Consider the following 23477-nt stretch of genomic DNA (forward strand, 5'->3'; position numbering starts at 1 on the left):
GGGTCTCGCGCGGTTTCGCGCGATACCCCCCCGCCCTCGCCGTCGGAGGTGGCCCACGTGATCGCGCGCGTGGTGGCGGGGGGGGGGGGGGAAATGGGGGACTCGAAAATGAGGGCATATCTGTGTACGGTAACGCGCGCGCAGGTGGCCGGACGGGCGAGGTTCAGCTTTGCTTTGCTTCGGCCGCTGCGGCTCGGATCCCAAAATGTTGGGACTGATTTTTCGTGTTGTGGGCTAGCGGTTTATACGCTTGAGAGCGCACGCGGGTACCCACCTCTTTAGGTGACTTATTAAGAGTGTGTAAAAAGCATGGGCTTCCCTGTGAAGAAACATGAGGGTGGGCGCAGACTTGTGAAACAGACTCCTAGCTGGGATAAGAGCTCGGGTAGAAGATATCTCTGGATAGGATCATGGTTGCCTCGACACCAGGGCAATGTTGGGCAGGGCGGAGCATGAGGGGGTGAGTGGCTCCGGTTCAACAGGCTGCCGCGCCAAAGGGGGTGGGGGCTGTCAAGAGTAACTGGAACTTAAAAGGCTGGCGTCTTTGCGACCACCTCGCCTACCGTGGGACAGAGCCTACCAGCTTTTTAGTGTTTCCCAAAGCAAAATAGCGCCGGCGTTTACGAATCTGAGATGCCGAGAGTCCCACTGTTGGGCCCCACGTCAGAAGTCGTAACATGTGGAACCCGGAAAAAAAAAAAGCAGCATCCGGACCCCGAGGGAGTTGGGAACTCTAGCCTAGGCAACTCCCCTATGTATACAGTCGGGCAAAAAAACAAAAAACCGAAAAAAAAAACCCCAACACTCCAAAAGAGAATCCCGAGATTATCCCTTCCCATCCTCTCTAGAAGTTTGTGGAAACCCTCTCAGTGCGGGTTGTGCCAGCCCCAACTCAGAAACTTGTTGCAGACCCATAAGCTGCCGCGAGTGCCCCTAGGAGCGAGGGATCGAGTGACTGAGGAGGGAGTGGGTGGGCGGGAGGGGAGGAAGGGAGGGAGGGGAAAGCTGGCGGACGCCGCCGCCGCCGCCGCCGCCAGCGAACGGGTGGGCAGACCCTGAGTCGCCGCGTAAGCGGGGCCGGCTCAGTGCGGTGCAGCAGGCGCGGCTGTGCGGCAGCGGAAGTCCTTTGTTGCAGCGCAGTCCCTGGCAGAGCAGGAGTCGAGCTCGGGGAGCAGCCGGAGCCCAGGGCGCCTTCGCTGCTGGGGTTTTATTTTTTTTTCCTGCCCTTTCGCCTTTTCCGCTCTGTCACCTACAGCTTTGCCTTAAAAGTCCTCCGAGGCTTCTCCCGCAGTCCCAGGTCCTGCGGTGGCCGGTGAGTAGAGTCCGGGCGCTGGAGCTTGGGGGAAAGGGGGGGGGGGGACGGGACGGGACGGGACGGGATGTTCGCACAACTTTGCGGCGCAGCTTTGGCCTGGCCGAGGGCGAGGGCCGGGGAGAGGCGCGAGGACACGCGGCTGGCGTCAGGATCGGGACGGGGCACTTCCAGCTTTCTCCTTGGGCCTCCCGGGCTGAGAAGGCTGCGACCGTCCTAGCCGAGGAACCCAAGTCCCGCCGGCCTTTGAGCAAATGGATTCCGAAATGACTTCGCGTCTTTTCTTTTCTCTCTTGCTTTCTTGTCAGGAGGCGGGAGGGTTCGATTTGATTGACGTGCTCAGAGCCAGCTCCTCGCCCCGCCAGGGGTTGGGGGGGGGGGGACATTTTTTGGGGAGGGGGAAGTGTCCCGGAGCTCAGGCAGACTCTTGCTAGTCTGGCGGGGAAAGGACGCCGCAAAGACCGTGGGTTTTCCTTGCTACCCTGCGACCCACCCACGTTCTCCGGCCCCCAGCAAAACACTCTGTTCTATGTGCACCGGAAAGTGCGTGGGTTAGGAGTTTGGACTCTGTTAGATGCAAAAAATCCCTTCCGCTTTTAACCAACTACAAAAATGGTTAGCGCGGGACCGCCCAAAATATAAAGGTTCGATTTCTGCTCCTCCCATCCTTACCTCCTAAATGTCAGTCTTAAAGAGAAAAAAATGTTACCGAACTGAGAATGGGAAGGTCCTCCAATTATTGAAATAGTACATTGTTTTAGAACGTATGGCATAAGTATATTCATATAATTTATTTTAATGACATAGGATGAGTCTTAAACGTGGCAACTCGACTCAGCCTTATCCGTCTGTCAAAAGTGTAATGCTACACTGCAGGAAGGTTGCAGTGTGTGGACTGGGCCTGGAGAGACTAACTTTGGGTAGGTTCCAAGAGGTTTTGTGGTGTCTCGGAATCGATTTCTTAAGCCAAAGTTGACATTCTCGAGAAGATTTTAGTGAGGAATTCAATTGCCACAGTGGAGGAGCTTTGGAACACAACCGCAGCCTCCAGGATAACTGCATTTAGGATTTTTGTGCAAGTAGGACGGTGTAATTTGGGGCCAAAGATGGAGATAAATTGGGAAGAAATGGGGAAAATTGAGACAGAAAAACCAGAACTTCGGTGCTGGAATGGCGTCACCTATTAAGTTCTCAGAATCTTAAAGTTTGGGGGTTTTTTGGTTACTCTCCTGCCCCAGCATAGTGCTAGATATAATACTTGATTTGATATAACTTGTCATTTTAGTTATTTCTCTTTTCTTTGGTAACTACTTAGGAGACAGCTAGTCTACTCATTTTTAAATAAGGGGAAGAAACTGAAGAGGGAAAGGTGGTTTGCCGAAAGTTAGACATTAAAAGTCTGTAACCCATCCCAGTGCTGTTTACATTCATGTTTATTTTATCCAGCAGAGCCAGAATTCTTTACCCAGTCGATGACATCATGGTGGACACATTTCTAGTTGAACTACCTTTGCTAGTACTTTTGCCACCCTCTCTAATATAATAGTTTTGTGGGGAGTCCAAGGGCTGCCCATACAAAAGGAAAACCATGCCTCAACCGAGGCCTTTTACTGTGTTAAAGCAGGAAATCAAATAGTCCACTCACAGAATAGACTCCTGACACATGACTCCTCATCCCTGAAGTATTTAATGTCAGGTAAGGGGCTTTCCCAAAAGTTGAGAAGCACTGCACTATAGTGTACCAGTAGTGGTTCTCATTAGGTTTTGCTATAGCCAGCATCTCAGCCCCAACAAAATAGATTTCCTTTGTGTGCTGTTTGTACTTTGATTTGCATTACATTTATGTGTAGGTCTCAACACCTTTGCTAGAAAAGGTAAAACCCACTGATGATTTTATTATTGTCTCTCTCAGGGCCTCCTAGCACAATGCCTGGCACTTAGCAATTAATAAATGTTCTAGTATCTTGATTTCACATTCCTTAAGCCCAACTAAATGTTGATGTTTCTGATATTCCCTTCCCCTATACCACTAGCTGGGATTCCGCCCTTATACTCAGCACTACTTTCCTTTTCCTCACTACTCTCATGTATTTCTTATTAAAAGAAGTGCTATCTTTTCCCTACCACTGTAATGCTGACAGTTAAAAAGGAGAAAGAACTGTGTATTTATCAAACCTTCTGTTTGGTAATTGAAAAGCACAGTTTATATTAGGCAAACAGACCCTCTAAATAACATAATTAAAAGTTTTAGCAAATGTAAAATGCTTATTTCGGGTTCCAGTAGGATATGTACTTAGTTGGGAAACCACAGTACCAGGTCTTATTTCAACTTGACAGATTCATCAAATCACTTTTACCAATTCATCCATGTAAACAGGCTCTGGAAACTGAAGGCTTGAATAAAACTAAGCAAATTCACATATTAATTGTAAAATAAGAGCAGGTGATGATTATTATTAGGGAGGATAGCCTTTTTTTAGTGTTAAAGTACTTAAAAACCTAATCAATAATTTAAAAATTTATTGAGATCCTGGAGTTTGTAAGGTGAGGATTTTCCTAAAGGAGGGGAGGGAGGCACTGACCCAATTTTGTGTGTGTGTGTGTGTGTGTGTGTGTGTGTGTGTGTGTGTGTGTGTAATTAGTATCTAGGCACCTCATGTAAGTGGGATACACCTAAATTTTTGGCCAGTGGCATTCTGTTTTTTAAAGTTCATGATGATTTAGTAAAGAAGAGCACCAGATTTGCAGATACTATCCTCATCTATAAAATGATAAGTTGGACTGGGTGGTTGTTATAGCTCTTAATCCTATGTTCCTATGTAAGTAGTTTCAGTCAATGTACAGCATTAACTTACTTTAAGTATCTATTAAGCATCTCAACTATTTCAAGAAAAGATAATGAAGCTATTGCATGAGACTCAAAATGTTACCTAGAAGGATAATTGAAAGCAAATTTCATATTCAAGTTTGTAAAGTGTATTTTTTTTTTTTACAGATGAACTGATCTCTGTATTTTTTTATTATGTCTTACCAATTCATATAGTAAACACATGTGAGCATAGTCTCTGCCCTTGTGCAACTGAAAGTTTCCTGGGGAGGATTAAATAAATCTATAACAACATTATACAATATTACATGACAAATGCATTATAAAATTGCAAAACAAAATGAACAGGAGGAGGACTTCAGTCACTGGTGAGTGGGGGAGTCATGGAATAATCTGTAGCAGAGTTAACTTGTGAATTGGGTTTTAAAAGACAGATTGGAATATAATAAGTGAAGAGTAGATATAGCAGATATAGGCAACTAATATGAGTAAATATAACAAGCAGGTATTATTTTGGGATATTGGGTTCAAAGAAAGGAAAAATCACCTAGGTTCAAATCCTTTGGTTAAGGTATTTCCTATTAGGCAAGTCATTGAGCTTCAACCTTCCTCTTCTATAAGTGTGTGTGTGTGTGGGGCTATTATTAACACCTTTTTCTGAGTTATTGCATTAAATAAGATAATGTATGTAAAATACTTTGTAAAGCTGAAAGTCCTATAGAAATGTGAGCTATTTTGATGAGGGTAAGTATGAACATTGATTGGAACATATTAATAACAACCAATGTTAACATCATGTGATCTAAACACCTATTCTGTGAGATAGGCATTACTAATATATGGAAGGGTTGGAAAAGTATAGAAGCTCTAGATGGAGTAAGGCCTTGAATACAAGAGTGAAAAGTTTGAAAATTCAAGAAGTAGTAGATTTTTGAGGAGTGTCATGCTAGATTATTCTAGCATTAGAAGCAGATTGGGAATGGAAAATACAATTAGGGTATTGATAGGGTTGGTAAAGAGATTGGGAATTGGGTGGAAGAAGGGAGAGATACACTGGTAGGAGAAACTTAGGGAATTTTCCCTTTGGTCTGCACAGGTGCAGAGTATTATGGGAAGGTATATTATGAGTTAGAAATGACAATGAACAGATGGGACAAGACAAGGGAATGTCAGTGAAATCCACTAAAAAAGAGAGGACAGAATAATAGTTCATATTCACATGACACTACAAAGATCTTTTAGGTAGGTCAGGCCCCCAAATTACCATGTGTTAATTTTATATAGTCCTCATGTGCTTATTTATGTATTATGTTTTCTCCTCTAATAGAATGTAAGATCCTTGAGGGTAGGAACTTTTTCATTTTTATCTTTGCATTCTCAGAATCTAGTAATAACACCTGGAACACTGTACCAACATAAATGCTTGTTGAACTGGGAGACAGGGGAAAAGCAGTAGTAGCTATCAGACCTAGATGTTTCAGAGGAAGGATTCAAAGGTAATATTTACCCCAAAACTGAATTGACAATAAAGGTTGAAATAAATGAGAAAAAATATGCCTTTGTTGTTACACATTGCCTGGTGTGCTTTGGAATTGATACAAGGCTTTAATATTTTGCTGATATATGGTGATCTCATCCATGTGGGCATTTCCTGGAACAGTGGGGAACAGAACTCATTCATATATTATGAACAAGTCCACACCCACAGGGATGGGAGGGGCAGGACTTTTCCTCTATATTATTGGATTTTATGTGCATATCTCTAGATCTATGATCTAATCTCAGAATAAGATGACCCTTTTAGAGCATGTCTTTGACAATCTCCTTAAATTCCCTTACTAGATTCTTTCAGTAGTAGTATGTCATAGCTTTCTCATGTGACTAATTTGGGTGATGTGACTAATTCTAAAGAGACTCTTATTCTATGTTTTGTAGCAGTTTAGCATTACTGGATTATTCAATCGGTCAAAAAAATTTGATGTTTAAAAGGTGGGCCTTTCTTTTGGAGAGAAGTTAAGGGCTATTAAAAGCACTGCTATTTATCAAATGTAATTCAGCCTGCTTACCTCCCCTTATTCTTTTCTGGTCTTGGTCTCTCTTCAGCATCTGTTAGATGTGCTAATAGTCTAGTTCTGTGGCCTGTCCATTGGCCTTTTTGTAGTCAACAAACATAATAAGTTCTTGTTTTCTCTGCATATTCCTGCTTATATGTGCCTGTAAAGATATGGTCTGCTACAGAATTTTGTTTGTAACATGGTTTACCTGTTCCTTTTCCACCTTCATCAAGGATTCCCTTCATTATTCTTATGAAGATTTTGTAGGCAAAGAGAAAGTGGCATGGATTGGCATATTAAAAGTTTAAAAATTGAGTCATGTGTGTCTTTAAGTTAACAGATTTGTATCTTATTCTGGATTTTTCTCTTTCATTTCATTGTATATTAATTAAAGCATATATATTGTGAAATGTCCTAGAACTAGAATAAAATTCAACATGAAAAAAGCCACATGTGAGAAAACGTTGTAACCACAAAATTTGGAGGTGGTAATAATTCAATAAAATTAGAACTAAAATATTAGCTGACTGTGGAATGCTAGAGGACAGGGAAAAACTGAGCTACTCTCAGAGCAGGGAGAAGTATCTCTCAGGACTTCATCCATGGGAACAGAGTAATTATAGGCATTTAAAAGTCCCGAGGGCCTAAGGTACATAAAAAGAAATATTTTTTGTATTTTATTATAGAGGGAGAGAAAGCTAGAATGTATTACCTTTTAATTAATAGAGGGGTCATTATTGTTTTTTTGGTTGATAAAACAGAGATATAAAGAGAAGTAAAATAAATTGGTCACACAGTAACAGAAAATCAGAACATAAAACTCTATTTCTTCTTTTACCACATTAAACTAACACATGCATTCATTAAACACCTACTTCATAGTACTTAGCCTGCTAGGCTCTGAGGTCTCAAATATTTCCTCTCCAAAAAAAATATTATTCTCAAATTGATTACATTCTGTTGGGGTGGACAGTATCGCAATTTGTCACTCCCATTAGATTAGTGACCTTCTTAAAGACAGGGACTGTTTTTTGCGGTCTTTCTTTATATTTTCAGAACTTAACAATGTGCCTGGAATATAGTTATGTTTTCAATACTTATTAACTGAGGTAAGTTAAAGGGGATGAACATTAACAACTGGGAGAATCAGAAAAGATTTCATGTAGAAGATGGATTTTTGAAGAAAGTGAGGAAGTTCTTAAATTTTTTTTCTGAAAGAATCTGTCTTTTCTTACTCATTAACTTCCCTCTCACTTCACCTGCTCTCCACCTTGAGAAAACAATGAAAACAAATTCCTTGTGAGGAAAAAAAAAATAGGCATCTATGTGGGTCTCATTCTGTACTCAGAGACCATCACCTCTCCATTTGAAAGTGCCTTGGGATTGTGCTTGGTCATCACATTTAACACAGTTGCTTAACCTGTCAAAGTCATTTGTCTTTACAATATTGTTATGTATACATTGTTTTATTAGTTCTGCTCAGGAAGTGAGAAAATTTTTTGAAATGGCAGTGAGAAGAGAGTACATTCCAAGCATGAAGAATGAAAAGTGCAAATACATGGAGACAGGAAATAGAGTATCATGAGCAAGGAAGAGAAAGAAGGCCAGTAAATACTACCACAATTACTTCTGAGAGACAGCATCATGAAATAAAATCAGCCCAGGGTTTGGAATTTTGAAGTTAAAAATTCAAGTCAGGATTTTATTGTTCACTAACTGCAATTTTGGAAAGAACATTTCCCCTCATCTAACCTCAGTATCCTTATCTATTTTTTTAAAAATCTCCTTCCAAAATTTAGAGGACCTATCAGAACCTCCATGGAGTAGGCTGTGGATCTTTTTCTCTGTCTCTTGACATTGCATGGATAATGGTGGATCATCTGTCAGTTATACCAGCCTCTCAATTAGATGACTAATTTTTTCCCTGTTTTTCTATTTTTTAAATTTGTTTTCTAATGATTTCCTCCTCCTCCAGCCTCAACACTGGTTGCCTGTACTTACCATTGTGCAAGTCTCCATTGCCTTCTCGGTGACCTTAACTTTAATTCTTCAGAACTTTGATTGACTTAAAGCTATATAGCATTACCAGAAGAATATTGTTATTAAAAATAGATATTTGTTTCAGGAAGAAGTTTGGAGTCATTAAAAGCATTATCTAGTTTTCTAAATTCAATCTAGACAGCTCCTCTTCTGGGCCCAGCTCTTTGTCCAGTTTGAGTGCCTGTCCAAGATAGATTCAATTGTAGGCTGGCCTGGAAACCTAAAAAGTATAACATTTTTTCTCAGACCCAGATAGCCTTCTTACAGATGATTTTTTTTTAACACAACTGTCCTATGATCAAAAAATATTCCATTCTATATGATTAACCTAGAGCCCTATATAATTTCTTCATGGAAATCACTGAACACATAGTTAAAAGTGCTTCATTCAATGAATCTACAATTTTATGAATTTAGAGATCCCTTCTATCTTTATTAAGTCACAACTCAATTCATAATATCTCATCCTCTTATCCATATTTTCCTATTTGTTCTCTGTAAGGAATCTTCCCAATGCAGTAATGCCCTTCTAGGTCTTTCTATATTAGTTCTTGCAATAGCTACATATCCATCCCACTTCCTTTTTCAGTCATATATGCTCTCAGTGAAGCCTTTTGTACTTCCCTTTTGTTTCTAAGTTGTCACGGTAATTGGCATCTCCAGACAGAGCATCACCAGGAAAATATCATAGTTTCAAAAAATGGGTTTTGGTGGTAGGGAGAAGCTTAAGATCATGGAACGTGCTGCATAATTTTCTAAGTAAGTACCAAATTATGTTCATATTCAATTCTGAGCCCAGCATATTCCTATTTAACCATACAATTTCAGCACTGGATTATTCCCTGGTGGACCTAGCTCTGGGTTAAGCATTCAATAGGTAATTGTCAACTACATCATCAGCTGTGTGGCCAAATGGATAGAGCATACCTCTTGGTTTCTGGAAGACTCCTCCCTCCTTTACCTTCTGCCTCACACTTAGCATGGGTTTTCAAAATAGACTTATTAAAAGTTAAAATCTCAAGCCAACTAGAAAAGAAGATGGAGGAGGGGGAAGTGGAGAAACTTTATAGTTATCATAACCTCCCTCAGTCTTAGTTTCCACACCTGCAAAATGGGGATAGCCCTTTCATGATCCTTATAAATAATTTAGGAAAATGCTTGATTTTTTTTCCCCCTTTAAAGGAGTAGGTGGCATTCTTCTAGTTCCAAGGTCCCTAACCTCTTTTTGTGTCATATGACTCCTTTGGCAGTCTGATGAAACTTATAAAGCCCTTCTCAGAATAATTTTTTAATTGCATAGCATTACAAAATAAACCAATTATATTGAAATATAGTTATTAAAAAATTTTAAAAATCTTCATGGACACAGCTGAAGAACCTCTGTTTTGGTTAAATTTATGATGTACATAAAGACTGTAATGTATAAACCAAGTATTAGAAATATGTGACAGAATAAGTGCATATTAAAAAATCCAGTGAGACTCAGAAGGACTTCACTTGAATAATTCAAATACAGAATTGGAAATGAGTTGACTAATTATACTGACACTTAGAACCTTAGCATATAAAATTTGGAAGGGCCCTCAGAGGCCATCTAATCCAACACAGAATTGCTGTTATATAATTGATAAATAGATATCCAGTCTCTGCTATATCTCCAATAAAGTGAAGCCCATGACTGACACTCCCGTTTTTGGACAGCCTGTGATTGTTTGAAAGTTCTTCTTTACATCCACAAGAAAATTGGCTCTGCAACTTCTAATTATTGGTGCCACTTGTGTCCTCTAGGAGTTTACAGAACAAATTCTAATCATCTATTCTTCCACATGATGGACCTTCAAATACTTAATGACCCAAGAAGTTTCTTTTCTAGGCTAAACATCCCCTGTTCTTGGGACTCATCCTTAAATGGCTCCAGTCTGTGGACACACATTAGTTTGTTCACGTCCTTCCTAGTACCATTCAGAACTGTACACATTTTTCCAGTTGTGGTCCATCTAGGGCAGAATATACACAGTAGGATTAACACTTGTTTATTCTTAGTGTTACTTAGACTTTTTTTTTTTTTTTTTGCTACAATGTTTAATACCTTTTGTAAATCTCTTTGTCTGCTATTTTCTATAATGTAAGTACTATCTATGCCTGGGTTGTGTCCTATAAGAAAAAAAAAAACTGCTTAGAAAACGAATAAATTATAGGGTTACTATTTGTATTATAAAATAACTTACTACAAAATAATTCCTTTATGTATAGAGAAAGCCAGTCTAATATTTGTTTTACACAAAACTATTTTTAGTCTTGGAGCTAGTCGACAGAGAATTTAAAGCCAAATTGTAGTGCCTATTGAAGATTTTTCAGAAATCAAAAAATTAGCATAATTGACAACACATGGGAAGTCAGTGTTGAAGGGGCCGTGGAAAGATAGATTCAGTGATGCACAATAGGTGGAGTTGGGAAGTGATTCAACTGTTTTAGATATCATTTTTGAATTATGCAAAAAAAATAATCAAACTATCTATGGCCTGGCAGGCAGTGATCTCACTGCCAAAATTATGGCATGTGAATATAATGGAATATTATTGTGCTGTAAGAAATAACAAACAAGGGATTCAGAAAGGCATAACACCACTGAATTGACTGCTTATGAACTTCTGGAAATGGGAACTAAACTTGCAGATGAAGAAAATCCTTTTAAGACGTCTTAGTATTTTTTAATTCTACATTCTTATAGGGAAAATATTTAAAGTGAGGTTAAGTGACTCATCTAGAGTCCCACAATGTGTGTGTGTGTGTGTGTGTGTGTGTGTGTTAGAGTTAGGACTAGGTCTTTTTGACATCAATTAATAGTAACATAACAGCATCCAGGGCAGCGAGATGTCAAAAGTGGACAGAGCATTAGGCTTGGAATCAGGAAGACTCATCTTTATGCGTTCAAATCCAGCCTCAGATATTTACTAGCTTTGTGATCCTGGGTAAGTCACTTACCCCTGTTGGCCTCAGTTTCCTCATCTGTAAAATGGGCTGAAGAAGAAAATAGACACCCCATTGTCTTTGCCCAGAAAAATTCCAAATGGGATTATGAAAAGTTGGACATGACACAACATATAGCACTTTCTACATGCCTGAGATTGTATTAAATGCTTTACAAATAACATGTCATTTGATCCTCACATCAATCCTAGGAGGCAAGTGAGGAAACTGAGGCAAATAGATTAAGTGTCTAGGGCTGGGTTTGAATATAAATCTTCCTGGTCTAGTCCTCAGACCACAGTAACACTTAGCTCCTTTAAGGCCAGCCCTTCATCTACTCTGCCACACTTCTCATATACTGATGCAGAATAGAATATATAAAGAAAAATAAGGGAAGTAGTTATATAAATTATATTTGTACATATATATATATATACATATACACACACAAATAAAAATGTAAATAAAAAGATCATTGAATGAAAATCATACTCTTGAGAACCCAAAAAATTCAATATAGAGATCAATAATAATTACCTTCTTTTCTAATAGAATAGAAGTATTACTAGGATAAGATATACACTACCAGATTTTTTATTAAGCTGTTTTGTATTGTCACAATAAAAGGCTCAATCTGAAAAGGGAGAGGAATGATCAAAAATTAAAACATCTCTGAAATAATGTGTGGAAATTATTCAAGTGTGGAAATGAATTAATTTATTAAAATCCTCTTTATACCTACTCACTTTACCAGCTCTATCTAGTTCCTTATTCTTGATTTTTCAACTCCCCAATGCTTAGAGCAGGGATGGGGAGCCACTCTTTTTTCTGCCAAGGGCTATTTGGATATTTATAATGTCATTCATGAGCCATACAAATTTTTATCAACTTATAGAACTCAAGCCATGGTAGACTGCACCATCTAGCTTTCAGCTCATATCAGCTGTGGTTGATTATGCAAATGATCTTGCAGATCTTGGATATTCTCCATCCCTGCCCTAGAGTAACATAGCACTTCCCCTCAATTTTGGCACTTTATTCCCTTCTATTATTTCTAAAGCAAAAAAACTGGAAATATTCCACTTGTTCCCCCATTACAGTACCATACAAAGGACTTTTCAAAATGTTTTATCTGAGAACATGGGGATTCAAAATAAATCCATTAGAAATTAAAAGGCCAAGGTGCATAGAAGAAAAGATGGGGAGAAGGACTTGATAATTATCTTTAAGTACTTAAGGAGCTAGTTGGAGGAAGGATCAGACTTTTTCCCTTGATTTGAGAGAACCAAGCACTAGCAAAAGTTATGCTTCGACATGGAAGAAAATAATTTCTGATCATTAGAACTGTCCAGGGTTAGAATGACATCAACTAAGAGGTTGTAGATTTTCTCAGAATGGAAATCTTTAGGCAGAGGCTGGTGACCTCCAGTTGGCATTGTTGTAGAAGAGAGTCCAGTTCAGCCATGGATTAGACTAAATTAGACTAAAAAAAAATTAGACATCAGAGGTACCTTCCCAATTCTGATACAGTAATTTGGGGGAAGGGAGGCTATTAAAGAACCAGGATTTATTTAATTATATATATATTATATACATATATGTGTATATGTATTACATATATATGTATACATACATATATATAGTTACATAAATCCTAGTCCTTTAATAGCCACAGGGTTTCCAAGATTTGAGAGACTGAAGGCCATATAGTTTAACTCTTAGCTTAAAAAGTAACCCCGTATAACATATCCCTAAAAATACCTAGCCTTTTCTTAAATCCTTCTGCTAAGGGAAATTGCAAGTAGGGTTGGGAGTGGAGTGAGGAAAACATTACTATGACTAGAGGCATTTCATTCCTTTTTTGGATATGTCTGAGGTTAAAAAGTCCTTCCTCAAATGACACTTAAATTGCCACTTCAACCTTCACCCATGGCTCCTAGTTTTGTTCTCTAGGGCTACACAATCAAAGATTTCTCTTTTACATGGGAATCTCTCAAATACTTGAATACAGCTATTACATATGTGATCTGACCAGATCAGAGTCAATCTCTTTGAGGCAATTGGCTAGCGTGGAATAGGAAGTGAGTAACAAGTAATATAAGTTTTTAAAGTAATTATCTCAATTCTGAAAAGTTAGACTGGACTTTGAAAATGGTTGACAGAAGGCCTGTGAGAAATTAAATAAAAATCAGTTGCATTAGTTGCATCAAACTCTAGAATGCCACAGAAGTCCCTCAGTTTAATCCATTGTAATGACAGAGGGATTTCAGTCATCACAGTGGAAATCAAGTAGATGAAAAACATATTGCCCATCTTGTGCTATGTAACTAGATAGGTAGCCTGTCAAATTCAAAAATTTATATTCTAGACAGGTTAAGCAGATGAAACCATGATTAAGTAGAGAAATAGCATTTTGGAAATTGCCAAATATTGTTAGATATCACAAAAGCCTCTTTCCTTCATACCACTAACCTCTTGATGATTGGATATCTGATGTAATCCAAATTATATCCAAAATACAAAGATTAATATAAAATGAATAATAAAAATAATCAGAGTCTTACTAACAATAACCATAAAAAAAGTGGAATAAAAGACATAATTCAACACATGTATTACTAGATGTAGTAAAAATGTGAAATGGACAGTAAGGGGTAACCCCATCATGTTGAAAAAAATGAGAGGAAAGTCTCTTAATGTTTTTTTCACCAGATCACTTAATGGAAAAACCACAAACACATTATACAAGATGAGAAAGTATAGAGGGATCATAAAATTTAGACATAGAATCTTATCACTCTTTTATAAACAAAAGAACTGGGATACAGGAAGGTTAATTCATTTTCCCAGTCATAATGGTAGCAATAGGATTATAACCATAATACACACACACACCATATAGTGTGTATATGTGACTAAATATGCCCCTTCTCTGTATATGTACATAGGTTATATTGTGTGTATGTATGTATGTAATGTGATTATAATCCTACTGCTACCAGTATGACTGGGCAAGAGCAAAGTGTGTGTGTGTGTGTGTGTGTGTGTGTGTGTGTGTGTATAACTCTGCATATTATACATCCTAACTATAAATCCTGCCATATTTCTACTAACAATATTAATGAAATTGTAAATCTCTTCAAGTATGATGAGTATTTGCTATTAGGAAAAGTGCTCACACAGCCACCAGGGGGACTCCTTAGGATGTGTGGCAGCTGCCTATACACAGGAGACAATGAGTTCTTTGAACAGAAGTCTGATGTTTATGTATTCAGCTTTAGCCCCATTGCTTTTCTGCTATGACAAACCAGTTTTACTAGTGAGGTAATTGGTACTGTGGTACCATGAACTAAAGTAAAGTTAACTCCTCATATTTTATTCATATAAACAGAAATAGTTGGAATGTAAAGCACTTTTGTTTTGAACTTTTGAGAAACTTTATTACAATATAAATTAGCCTGTAGTCTTTTGGTAATTTATTATGTGTGATCTGTACAAAAGAAAAAGTGTAAACTGATTTGTTTAACTTGAATAAATGTGTTTAGGTAATAAAACAGGATTTTTATAAAATTATAAAAGTTACCATCCAGAAGTAATAACACTAAATTTGATAAATTCTATAATTGTTCTTTCTAATTAGTGTAATTGACAAAAGGTACACTGCTGACAACAGTTGGCATTCTAAATACACTTTGTCAAAGTAGACTTGCAAGCTTCCTGTGAACAATTTGCACTAGTTAGTTAATCTTTAATCTAGGCATAGATTTTGTTCATGTGACTGTCCTAAACAACAAAAACCATATAGGGAATAGGAAGGATGGAATACCACCTACCATAAATGATTTGTATTTTATCCTAGGACCATAAATTTTGAGCTGGAAAAAATTAGAGGGCATCTAGTCCAAAAGGAGGAAATTGAAACAAGGGGGAAAGAAGGAAAATGGCTTGCCCAAGGCCCCCCAAAGTAATAAATCACAGAACTGGGATTTGACCCGCAGGTCTTAGACTTAAAATCCTGTTGTCTTTGCATTGGACTACACTCCTATTAAAGATACTTTCTCTATCACTAAAAACTGAATCCTTATTTACCTTCAGTATACTATAATAATTTCTATAATCTAATCTTATGGTACTGTTTACCAGATCCATACTTTTTAGCTTAGAGGAGAGCCTATCAGTTCTTCTGCACATTTAGTCTTCAAGAACCCAAGGTCACCTCCATGTAAGAGCAAATATTAGATTAGGATTTTAGTGAAGTGAAATTACCATAGACACACAACTTTTTATAACTATCAAAGTTTGTGTCAATAAGAATCAGGAGTCAGAACACAAAGATTTGTTTATTAGCTTCCAGGTTTCCCAAACTAATTTTTTTTTTTGCAGTATTTAGACAAAACATTAGCCTTATAAATCTGAATAATTGTTGTTCAGTTGTGTCTAACACTTTGTGAGCCAATGGACATTTTCTTGATGACAAAGTCATTGGAAAGATTTTCCATTTACTTCTGTGGTTTGCCTCCTTGTGATCCATAAAGCAAATAGAGATGAAGGACATGGCATCCCATGGCTAAGAACCATCTAAGACTATTTTTAAATTCAGGTCCTCTTAGCTCCAAGACCAGGGGGCTACCTAGCTGTCTGAAGTATTCGAATAATACTTTATAATATTTGGAGTTATTAGGTAAGCATGACAATCAGAATACAGGTTTAACCTTGCAGAAGAAGCTCAAAAGGGAAATGTTTCATTCACTAGTCCCATCCATTCTCCAACTGAAGAGGAAATATCTGAAAATGAGATTCCTTTCCTTATAACCTAACAAACATGAGTCGTGTAATAGAAGCAGTAGGAGATTTAGGATCAGAGGACATCAATCCTAGTTGTATCACATATTACCAGGTAACCATGACTTTTGACCTATATGATAACAGGGCTTGAATCAGAGGATTTCCAAGGTCCCTTCCAACTTTAAATTCTCAAGAGTTGGAAGAAATCTTAAGGGTCACAAAGGCCCATTCCTACCTGAAGCATGCATTTCTATTATGGTGCCTAAGAGATAAACAAATAAGTGGTGGTGACAATAAGACCTGTCATGGGAACCACTGTTTTGCAGTGAAGAAAATATATTCAGTTATTGACTTAAAGACTTTGGGCTTTGAAAACAAGTGGAAAAAATGAAAGAAAGGACTTAGGTTGCAGTCTACCTGTGACATTATTAGTCAACTACCACCCCACAAGGATGTTGCTGAAATCAAAAGAAATAAAGCACAATGCATCATTTGGCAAACCTTAAATCTCTGTAACTAGCCAAACTGTTAGCATTATTTTACGTGATCTATGTGAACAGATTGATGTGGACCTAGATAACAATTTGGGATCCAATCTAAAGAAAAAATATGGTTCATCTGCCTTATTGAAAAGGCGGCAAGATGGCGTAGTAGATAGAGTCCCAGCCCTGAAATCAGGAGGATCTGAGTTCAAATCTGGTCTCAGAAACTTGACCTTGGGCAAGTCACTTAGCAAAGAAAAAAAAAAGTTATTGTAAGGCAAGAAAAATATTAAATAATTGTGTTTAAGGGGTAAATTTATTGAAATGATTTTTTAAAATATATATTTCATCAGGATAACTTTTGTTGACTCAAGATCCATAAAAGGATTTTGAAATCATTTAGTCCTGCTTTTCATAAACGCTGCTGTTCAATCGAACTAGTTTCTTTTTCCTGGACCTCATAAATTCTGTCATCCATCTCTGTGCCTTTTCATGGGCTTTTCTCCATGCCTGCATTATTTTCTTTAAAAAGTATGTGTAATTTATTAAAATTGTGTTAAGATGTGAACCAATCATAAATATAAAAAATGTAGCATACATATTTGTAATATAATCATAATCATATTAAAGTGCTGAGTGGGTTTCTTTGGGGGTACAAAGCTTCTTAAAATGTGGAATATTTTCTCTCCATCTCTGTCTCCTGGAATTTCTAGTTTCTTTCAAAGTTTAGCTCAAGAAGCACTTCTTTCATTAGTTTTTTTCTGATTATCACCAGCTACTAATGCCACTCCTCCTTTCTCTTATCTTGTCTTTATTATGTAAATATTAGTATAGGTACATATTGTCTCTTTGAGACCTGGGACTTTTTAGTTCTAGTCATATCTATCCCCAATGCCTACCCTAGAACCCGGCACATAGTCGGTATTTTAAGAAATATTTGTTGGTTGATTGATTGATTTTATAAATTAGGAAACAAAGAATTCTTCATGATTAAATAGCATGATCATTTGATCTTAGCCTTCTGGAAGGAACATATTCTTTCAACATTTTAAAACTTGGAATACTTTTTTTCTCATTTGTATTCTCCTCTTTCCATGTGATGTTTGGCTGAGGTCCCATATTATAAGTTCTTCTGATAAAGCTTCTGTTGCTTTTTGTATCCTACAACTTCTGCTAAAACACTAGCAAGTATATAACACTTTTTTCAACTAGTTGACTAATCAATTATCAGCCACAAAGTTGCTTATTTCTGTAAAAGTATATGAGAATCATTTCATTAAAATGAAGCTAAATCTAATTAGATTCTATATGAGCTTTTGGCTAACATTAAAAATCACATCCTGTTATTTTCTTTGTATGTGAAAGTCAATACAGATACAAATATCACAGTAGCCTACTACAAATTCTCTTTATTTTTTCTGTTATATTTTATATATTGATTACTAATTCATTTTTCCTCTAAAAAATAAATTTTCATTCATTTCAGAAACCTTAAAGTTTTAAATGTGTGGTTGATTTTTTGTTTTCTGTTTTATTTTTTTTTTAAAGATCTCTCTCTCTCTCTCTCTCTCTCTCTCTCTCTCTCTCTCTCTCTCTCTCTCTCTCTCTCTCTCTCTCTTTCTCCCTCCCTCCATCCCTCCCTCCTCTGGTTGGGACGTTGCAAGCCTCTCCTGGGCTGATGAGTAACATCTCTGTTTTCAGCTTGGGCCAGCCAGTTTATTCCCTCCTTAAACAGGATGTTAATTGACCCTCTGCATATTAGTCCCAGACCTAGTATTGATACCTGATCAACTCAGAATTAACAAAGTCAAATGATTCACTAGCCTCAGAGTCCTTAGCAGCAGAGATTAGGCATGTGACACCATCACAAGCTAAATGTCAAACCTGGTAGCAGAAAGTTACTAACCTCTAAATTGGCCTGAGTTTGAATCTTACTAATTTCAGAATATTTCAATTAGTGCATCTGTAATCTCACTGAAATAAATGACAGCCCATCCATATTCTCTCATGATGTGTGATATCTGTTCACTTTTCATAACAGATCTTCCACAGAGAGTCTATCTTTCACCATGCTAGAAGTCTTCCTTTAAGTCTTTTTGTACTTTTAAAAATGTATTTATTTATTTAAAACTTAAATATTAAAAAAAAAATTGTCATATGCACAGCATCTTTTTACATTTTGAAGGTAGCAGTGGAGCACTCAGAATGTCCGTTGTTACTAAATAGCAAAATACATATAAATAGTCAAAGGTGGTATATTTGTGTAATTTTTAGCAAGTTAGCTATGGTCTGAGATAATACATTGAAATACTGCACTAAAGAAACTTGAGAAAGTCTTTTGTGCACCACCAATAGCACAATGAAGAATCCTATTGTGTCTTCCATGTTCCTCTCTGCTTTTGTGAGGAAAATGAGGAATAGGAAGCTGAATTTCTATAGATATCTATTTATGCATGCAATAATATATATGTATGCACACACACATATATGCATATAAATGTGTTTAATGTGGTAGAAAAGGTGAAAAATCAAGAAATAAAATTTTGATGGGGAAGTGAACTTGAAAAAAAGTTTGCACCTAGTTTGAACTGTTACTCTGATGATCTTTTTTGGAATAATGGTTATTTCCAAGTTGAGTGCAATAGGTTCAGAAGTTTTAGATAAAACCACTTAAAATTTGATTTCAAATCTATGTTAAAAATGCCAGCCATCTTCTTCTAAAAGTTCTGCTTTCTTAAATACTGTTCAGCAGTATATGTGGTATTCATTCCTTTAGAGAACCAAACTTGGATCTTTTGGCAAGATGATGTTGGTCAGGGAAGGTAGAGAAGATGAGGAGTGGGCTGATAACCAAACCACAACAAACAAAACCTTAATATCTGTTTGTGATGATTTCTTGGTTATCTTTATAATATTATACTAGTTAACCATTTACTTTGGCTCTCTTTTGATTTAAATTATTATTTTCACTTTATGGTCTTTTCATCCCTCTGAAGTAAATGTCTTTTTGTGATCTTTTTTTATCCTCTTAACATTTATGTTTATTTTCCCCAGCATTATTTTTAATAAAGCCTAAATGGCATTGTCTTTTGATACCTGTGTACACATTTCTTTATATATATATCTGAAACAAGGAGATTTCTTTTATTTTTAGATAAATGACTTCTAATGTATATTTTTATATTTAAATTGAGATATTCTTAACTTGATTACAATAGGAAGTCAAATTAGTCTAGTTTTATTTAAAATTATCCTCTTGTAGTTTTTGCTGCCTTTTCTGATCTTACTATCTTTTTTTTTTTTTTTACATGTATAGGTCCATAATTAAAGTAGAAGATGGCAAGGCCCAGCCACAGCAGCTACGTGCTTCAACAGCTAAACAACCAAAGAGAATGGGGTTTTCTCTGTGACTGTTGTATTGCAATTGATGACATTTATTTTCAAGCACACAAAGCAGTTCTAGCTGCTTGCAGCTCTTATTTTAGGATGTTTTTCATGAACCATCAGCACACCACTGCACAACTGAATCTTAGCAACATGAAAATTAGTGCTGAATGCTTTGATTTAATTTTGCAGTTCATGTATTTAGGAAAAATTATGACAGCCCCTGCCAACTTTGAGCAGTTTAAAGTGGCAATGAACTACTTACAGTTATACAATGTTCCTGACTGTTTAGAAGACATACAGGATGCAGACTGTTCTAGTTCAAAATGTTCATCTTCTGCTTCCAGCAATCACAATAACAAAATGATATTTGGGGTACGAATGTATGATGACACCATAGCTAGAAATGGTAGTGAAGCAAACAGGTGGTGTGTGGAGCCAAGTTCAACAGTAAATACGTCCCAAAACAAAGAACCTGATGAAGAATCTTTACAGTTAAGCAACTTTCCAGAACAGTTGTTCGATGTATGTAAGAAAAGCTCTGTCTCCAAATTATCTAACCCAAAGGATCGTGTGTCACGACGTTTTGGAAGGAGCTTTACCTGTGACAGTTGTGGTTTTGGTTTTAGCTGTGAAAAGTTATTAGATGAGCATGTGTTAACCTGTACTAATAGACATTCATATCAAAACGCAAGGGCATACCATAGGATAATGGATGTTAGGGATGGAAAAGATGGTAATACCAAAACTGATTCCTGTGAAAAGGATTCTCCTAAAACATTTTCTGTACAAATAGACAAATATAGAGGAGACACAAGCCAGGCCACCAGTGATTCATCATCAACCACTGGAAACAGAAAAAGTAGTATAGCAGAGTCTGAAGTAGCTGGTGAAGAGAAGAGCAGAGCTGCTGAGAGGAAAAGGATCATTATCAAGATGGAGCCAGAAGATCATCCTAAGGATGAATTTAAAGACTTCAATGTTATTAAAGTTTCTGATAAAGACTGTAATGAATCCACTGACAATGATGAATTAGAAGATGAACCTGAAGAGCCATTTTATAGATATTACATTGAAGAAGAAGTCAATATGAAGAAAAATGCTAGGAAACTTTTAAAACCTCGGATGTCTGTAAATACAGATGAAAGAAACAGTTTGGAAAATACAAGGCACCCTAACAAGGATAGTCCTGTACAAGGGGATACAGAGGGCGCGTCATGTGAACTGTGTGGACAAACAATAACTGAAGAAGATTTGTCATCTCATTATTTATCAAAACACATAGAAAATATCTGTGCTTGTGGTAAATGTGGTCAAATACTAGTCAAAGGTAGGCAACTTCAAGAACATGCACAAAGATGTGGAGAACCCCAAGATTTGACAGTGAATGGGTTAGGAAACAGTGAAGAAAAAATGGACATGGAAGAAAATACTGATGAGCAATCTGAAATAAGAGATATGTTTGTTGAAATGCTAGATGATTTCAGGGACAATCATTTCCAAATAAATACTCTTCCTCAAAAGCAATTATATAAACACTCTGCATGTCCTTTCCGATGTCCTAATTGTGGTCAGCGTTTTGAAAATGAAAATCTAGTGGTTGAGCATATGTCCGGCTGCCTAGACCAAGATATGTTTAAGAATGCCATCATAGAAGAGAATGAAAGAGATCATAGAAGAAAACACTTCTGCAATCTTTGTGGAAAGGGATTTTATCAGCGTTGTCACTTAAGAGAACACTATACAGTCCATACCAAGGAAAAACAATTTGTTTGTCAGACATGTGGCAAGCAGTTTTTAAGAGAACGTCAGTTGCGGCTACATAATGACATGCACAAAGGCATGGCCAGATATGTCTGTTCCATTTGTGATCAAGGAAACTTCCGAAAACATGACCATGTACGGCATATGATTTCTCATTTATCTTCTGGGGAGACTATATGCCAGGTCTGCTTTCAGATATTTCCAAATAATGAACAGTTGGAGCAACATATGGATGTTCATCTATATACATGTGGAATATGTGGAGCAAAGTTTAATTTACGAAAAGATATGAGATCTCATTATAATGCCAAGCATTTGAAAAGAACATAAGTGATTTCCTACTGTAAGAGTATTAGTAGATGGCAAACGACACCAAAGCAAGGATTATGATATATTAGTATTTGATTTTAGAAAATGAATTGTTGGGGGGAAAAGTATATTTTATGACCTTTTTACCTTTTCTTTGTTTAGAATCATTAAGCATATACATGTTTTATCATTTTGACTTATTTTTACTGTTAATAGAAATTTTTATGGTTTTAGTTTTTGCCTTAGCTATGATTAAAATTACTTTTAAATGTAGATTAAAAGCACAATGTTATCCCTTCAGTGACTTTAGTTCCATATCAATAAGATGGTGATTTCACTGTTTTTCATGTGTTTTTCCTTAAATTATTTTGTGAAATTTTAAATACATCAATGGACATCCTTAATTTAAAAAAAAAAATGTAAATAAGGAAATCAATTCTGAGAGACTAGCCACTTTGCTCGTTAACTTGTCAGTACAGCAGAGACTTAACCATTGTTGTTATTCTTCTTATCATTAATGAATTTCAGATTTTGAAGTTGATAATCTATCTTATGATAGATTGGTTGAGCTAAATTTAATTTTTACAATTTACATAGCCTAGAACCATACACTGAAAAAGACCAAAAGAGGTGAAAAAAGTGAAAAAGGGTGAAAAACACTTGAATGAATTTCATTTTAAAAGTGCACTGAGTAAAGAAACAAATAACTTTACTCCACCTAAGTAATGGGGATAAACCAGTTCTGTGATAAAAATTGAAATATTATATTGATGTTATTTCTCTAATGTTGAAATTAAATCAAAATATCCTAAGTTCCACACTACTTTAACTTGATTATTTACTACTTATAAGTGGATTTTTAATAACATTATTGCCTAATTAGCCAAAGGAAGATGATTTTTTTTCTCTTTAAAATTATATACTTTTGAAGCTGATTTTTAAAAGATTGTAGCTAAACCACTGTATATTAATAAAACTAATAAAAATTTAAAAATCAGTTCTAAATATGGTTATTCTATAAAAGCACAAGGCTTGAAAAGCAAATATTACTGTCTTTATATGTTATCTAAACTTTGGAGAAGACATGGGACAAATACTAGTTTTTAATCATGCTATTTCTCTGTCATGGGCTTGTACAATTTTTGACAAAGCCAAATATATGTATATGTATACACATCTCTGTATGTGTGTATATCTATATAAAATGATGTGGTTCAGAGTATAACCTGAAGTGTATTATAGTGAAATCAGTATTATTGTTAGATGCTAAAGCAGGGTCTATTTAATTACATGTGAGCTAAGATATTGACATAAAATTTATCTATTAAGCACTTTATGAGCTGTCATGTCATTTTTTAAAAAATAAATTTATTGCCTGGACCCATTTTAAATGCATGATACAAATGTATGGTGAAAAACGTTTTCAAAACATTATTTTACAATTTAAATATCATTTTGTGCACATGAATATTAATTTTTAAAATTATTTCACATTGAAATTGTAAGGTACACAAGTAAACAGAAAAAGTGGTTCAAAGAACTGAGATACT

The 23477-nt window shown here is 36.4% G+C and overlaps 1 protein-coding gene across 1 annotated transcript; it reads left to right on the plus strand.

Annotated features, from left to right (window-relative positions):
* The first annotated feature begins 993 nt into the window (after nt 1-993).
* On the plus strand, nt 994-23261 carry ZBTB1 (zinc finger and BTB domain containing 1). The gene is made up of 2 exons (XM_051977813.1): nt 994-1312; nt 19787-23261. Exon 2 carries the CDS (start codon nt 19807-19809, stop codon nt 21946-21948), a length of 2142 nt encoding a protein of 713 aa, XP_051833773.1. The 5' UTR covers nt 994-1312; nt 19787-19806; the 3' UTR covers nt 21949-23261.
* Nucleotides 23262-23477: the final 216 nt, after the last annotated feature.

The sequence above is a fragment of the Antechinus flavipes genome, chromosome 2, assembly GCF_016432865.1.
Source record: "Antechinus flavipes isolate AdamAnt ecotype Samford, QLD, Australia chromosome 2, AdamAnt_v2, whole genome shotgun sequence".
Classification (NCBI taxonomy): Eukaryota; Metazoa; Chordata; class Mammalia; order Dasyuromorphia; family Dasyuridae; genus Antechinus; species Antechinus flavipes.

Coding starts and splice junctions, on each gene's coding strand:
- ZBTB1 (XM_051977813.1), top strand. CDS start 19,807: ATGGCAAGGCCCAGCCACAGCAGCTACGTGCTTCAACAGCTAAACAAC.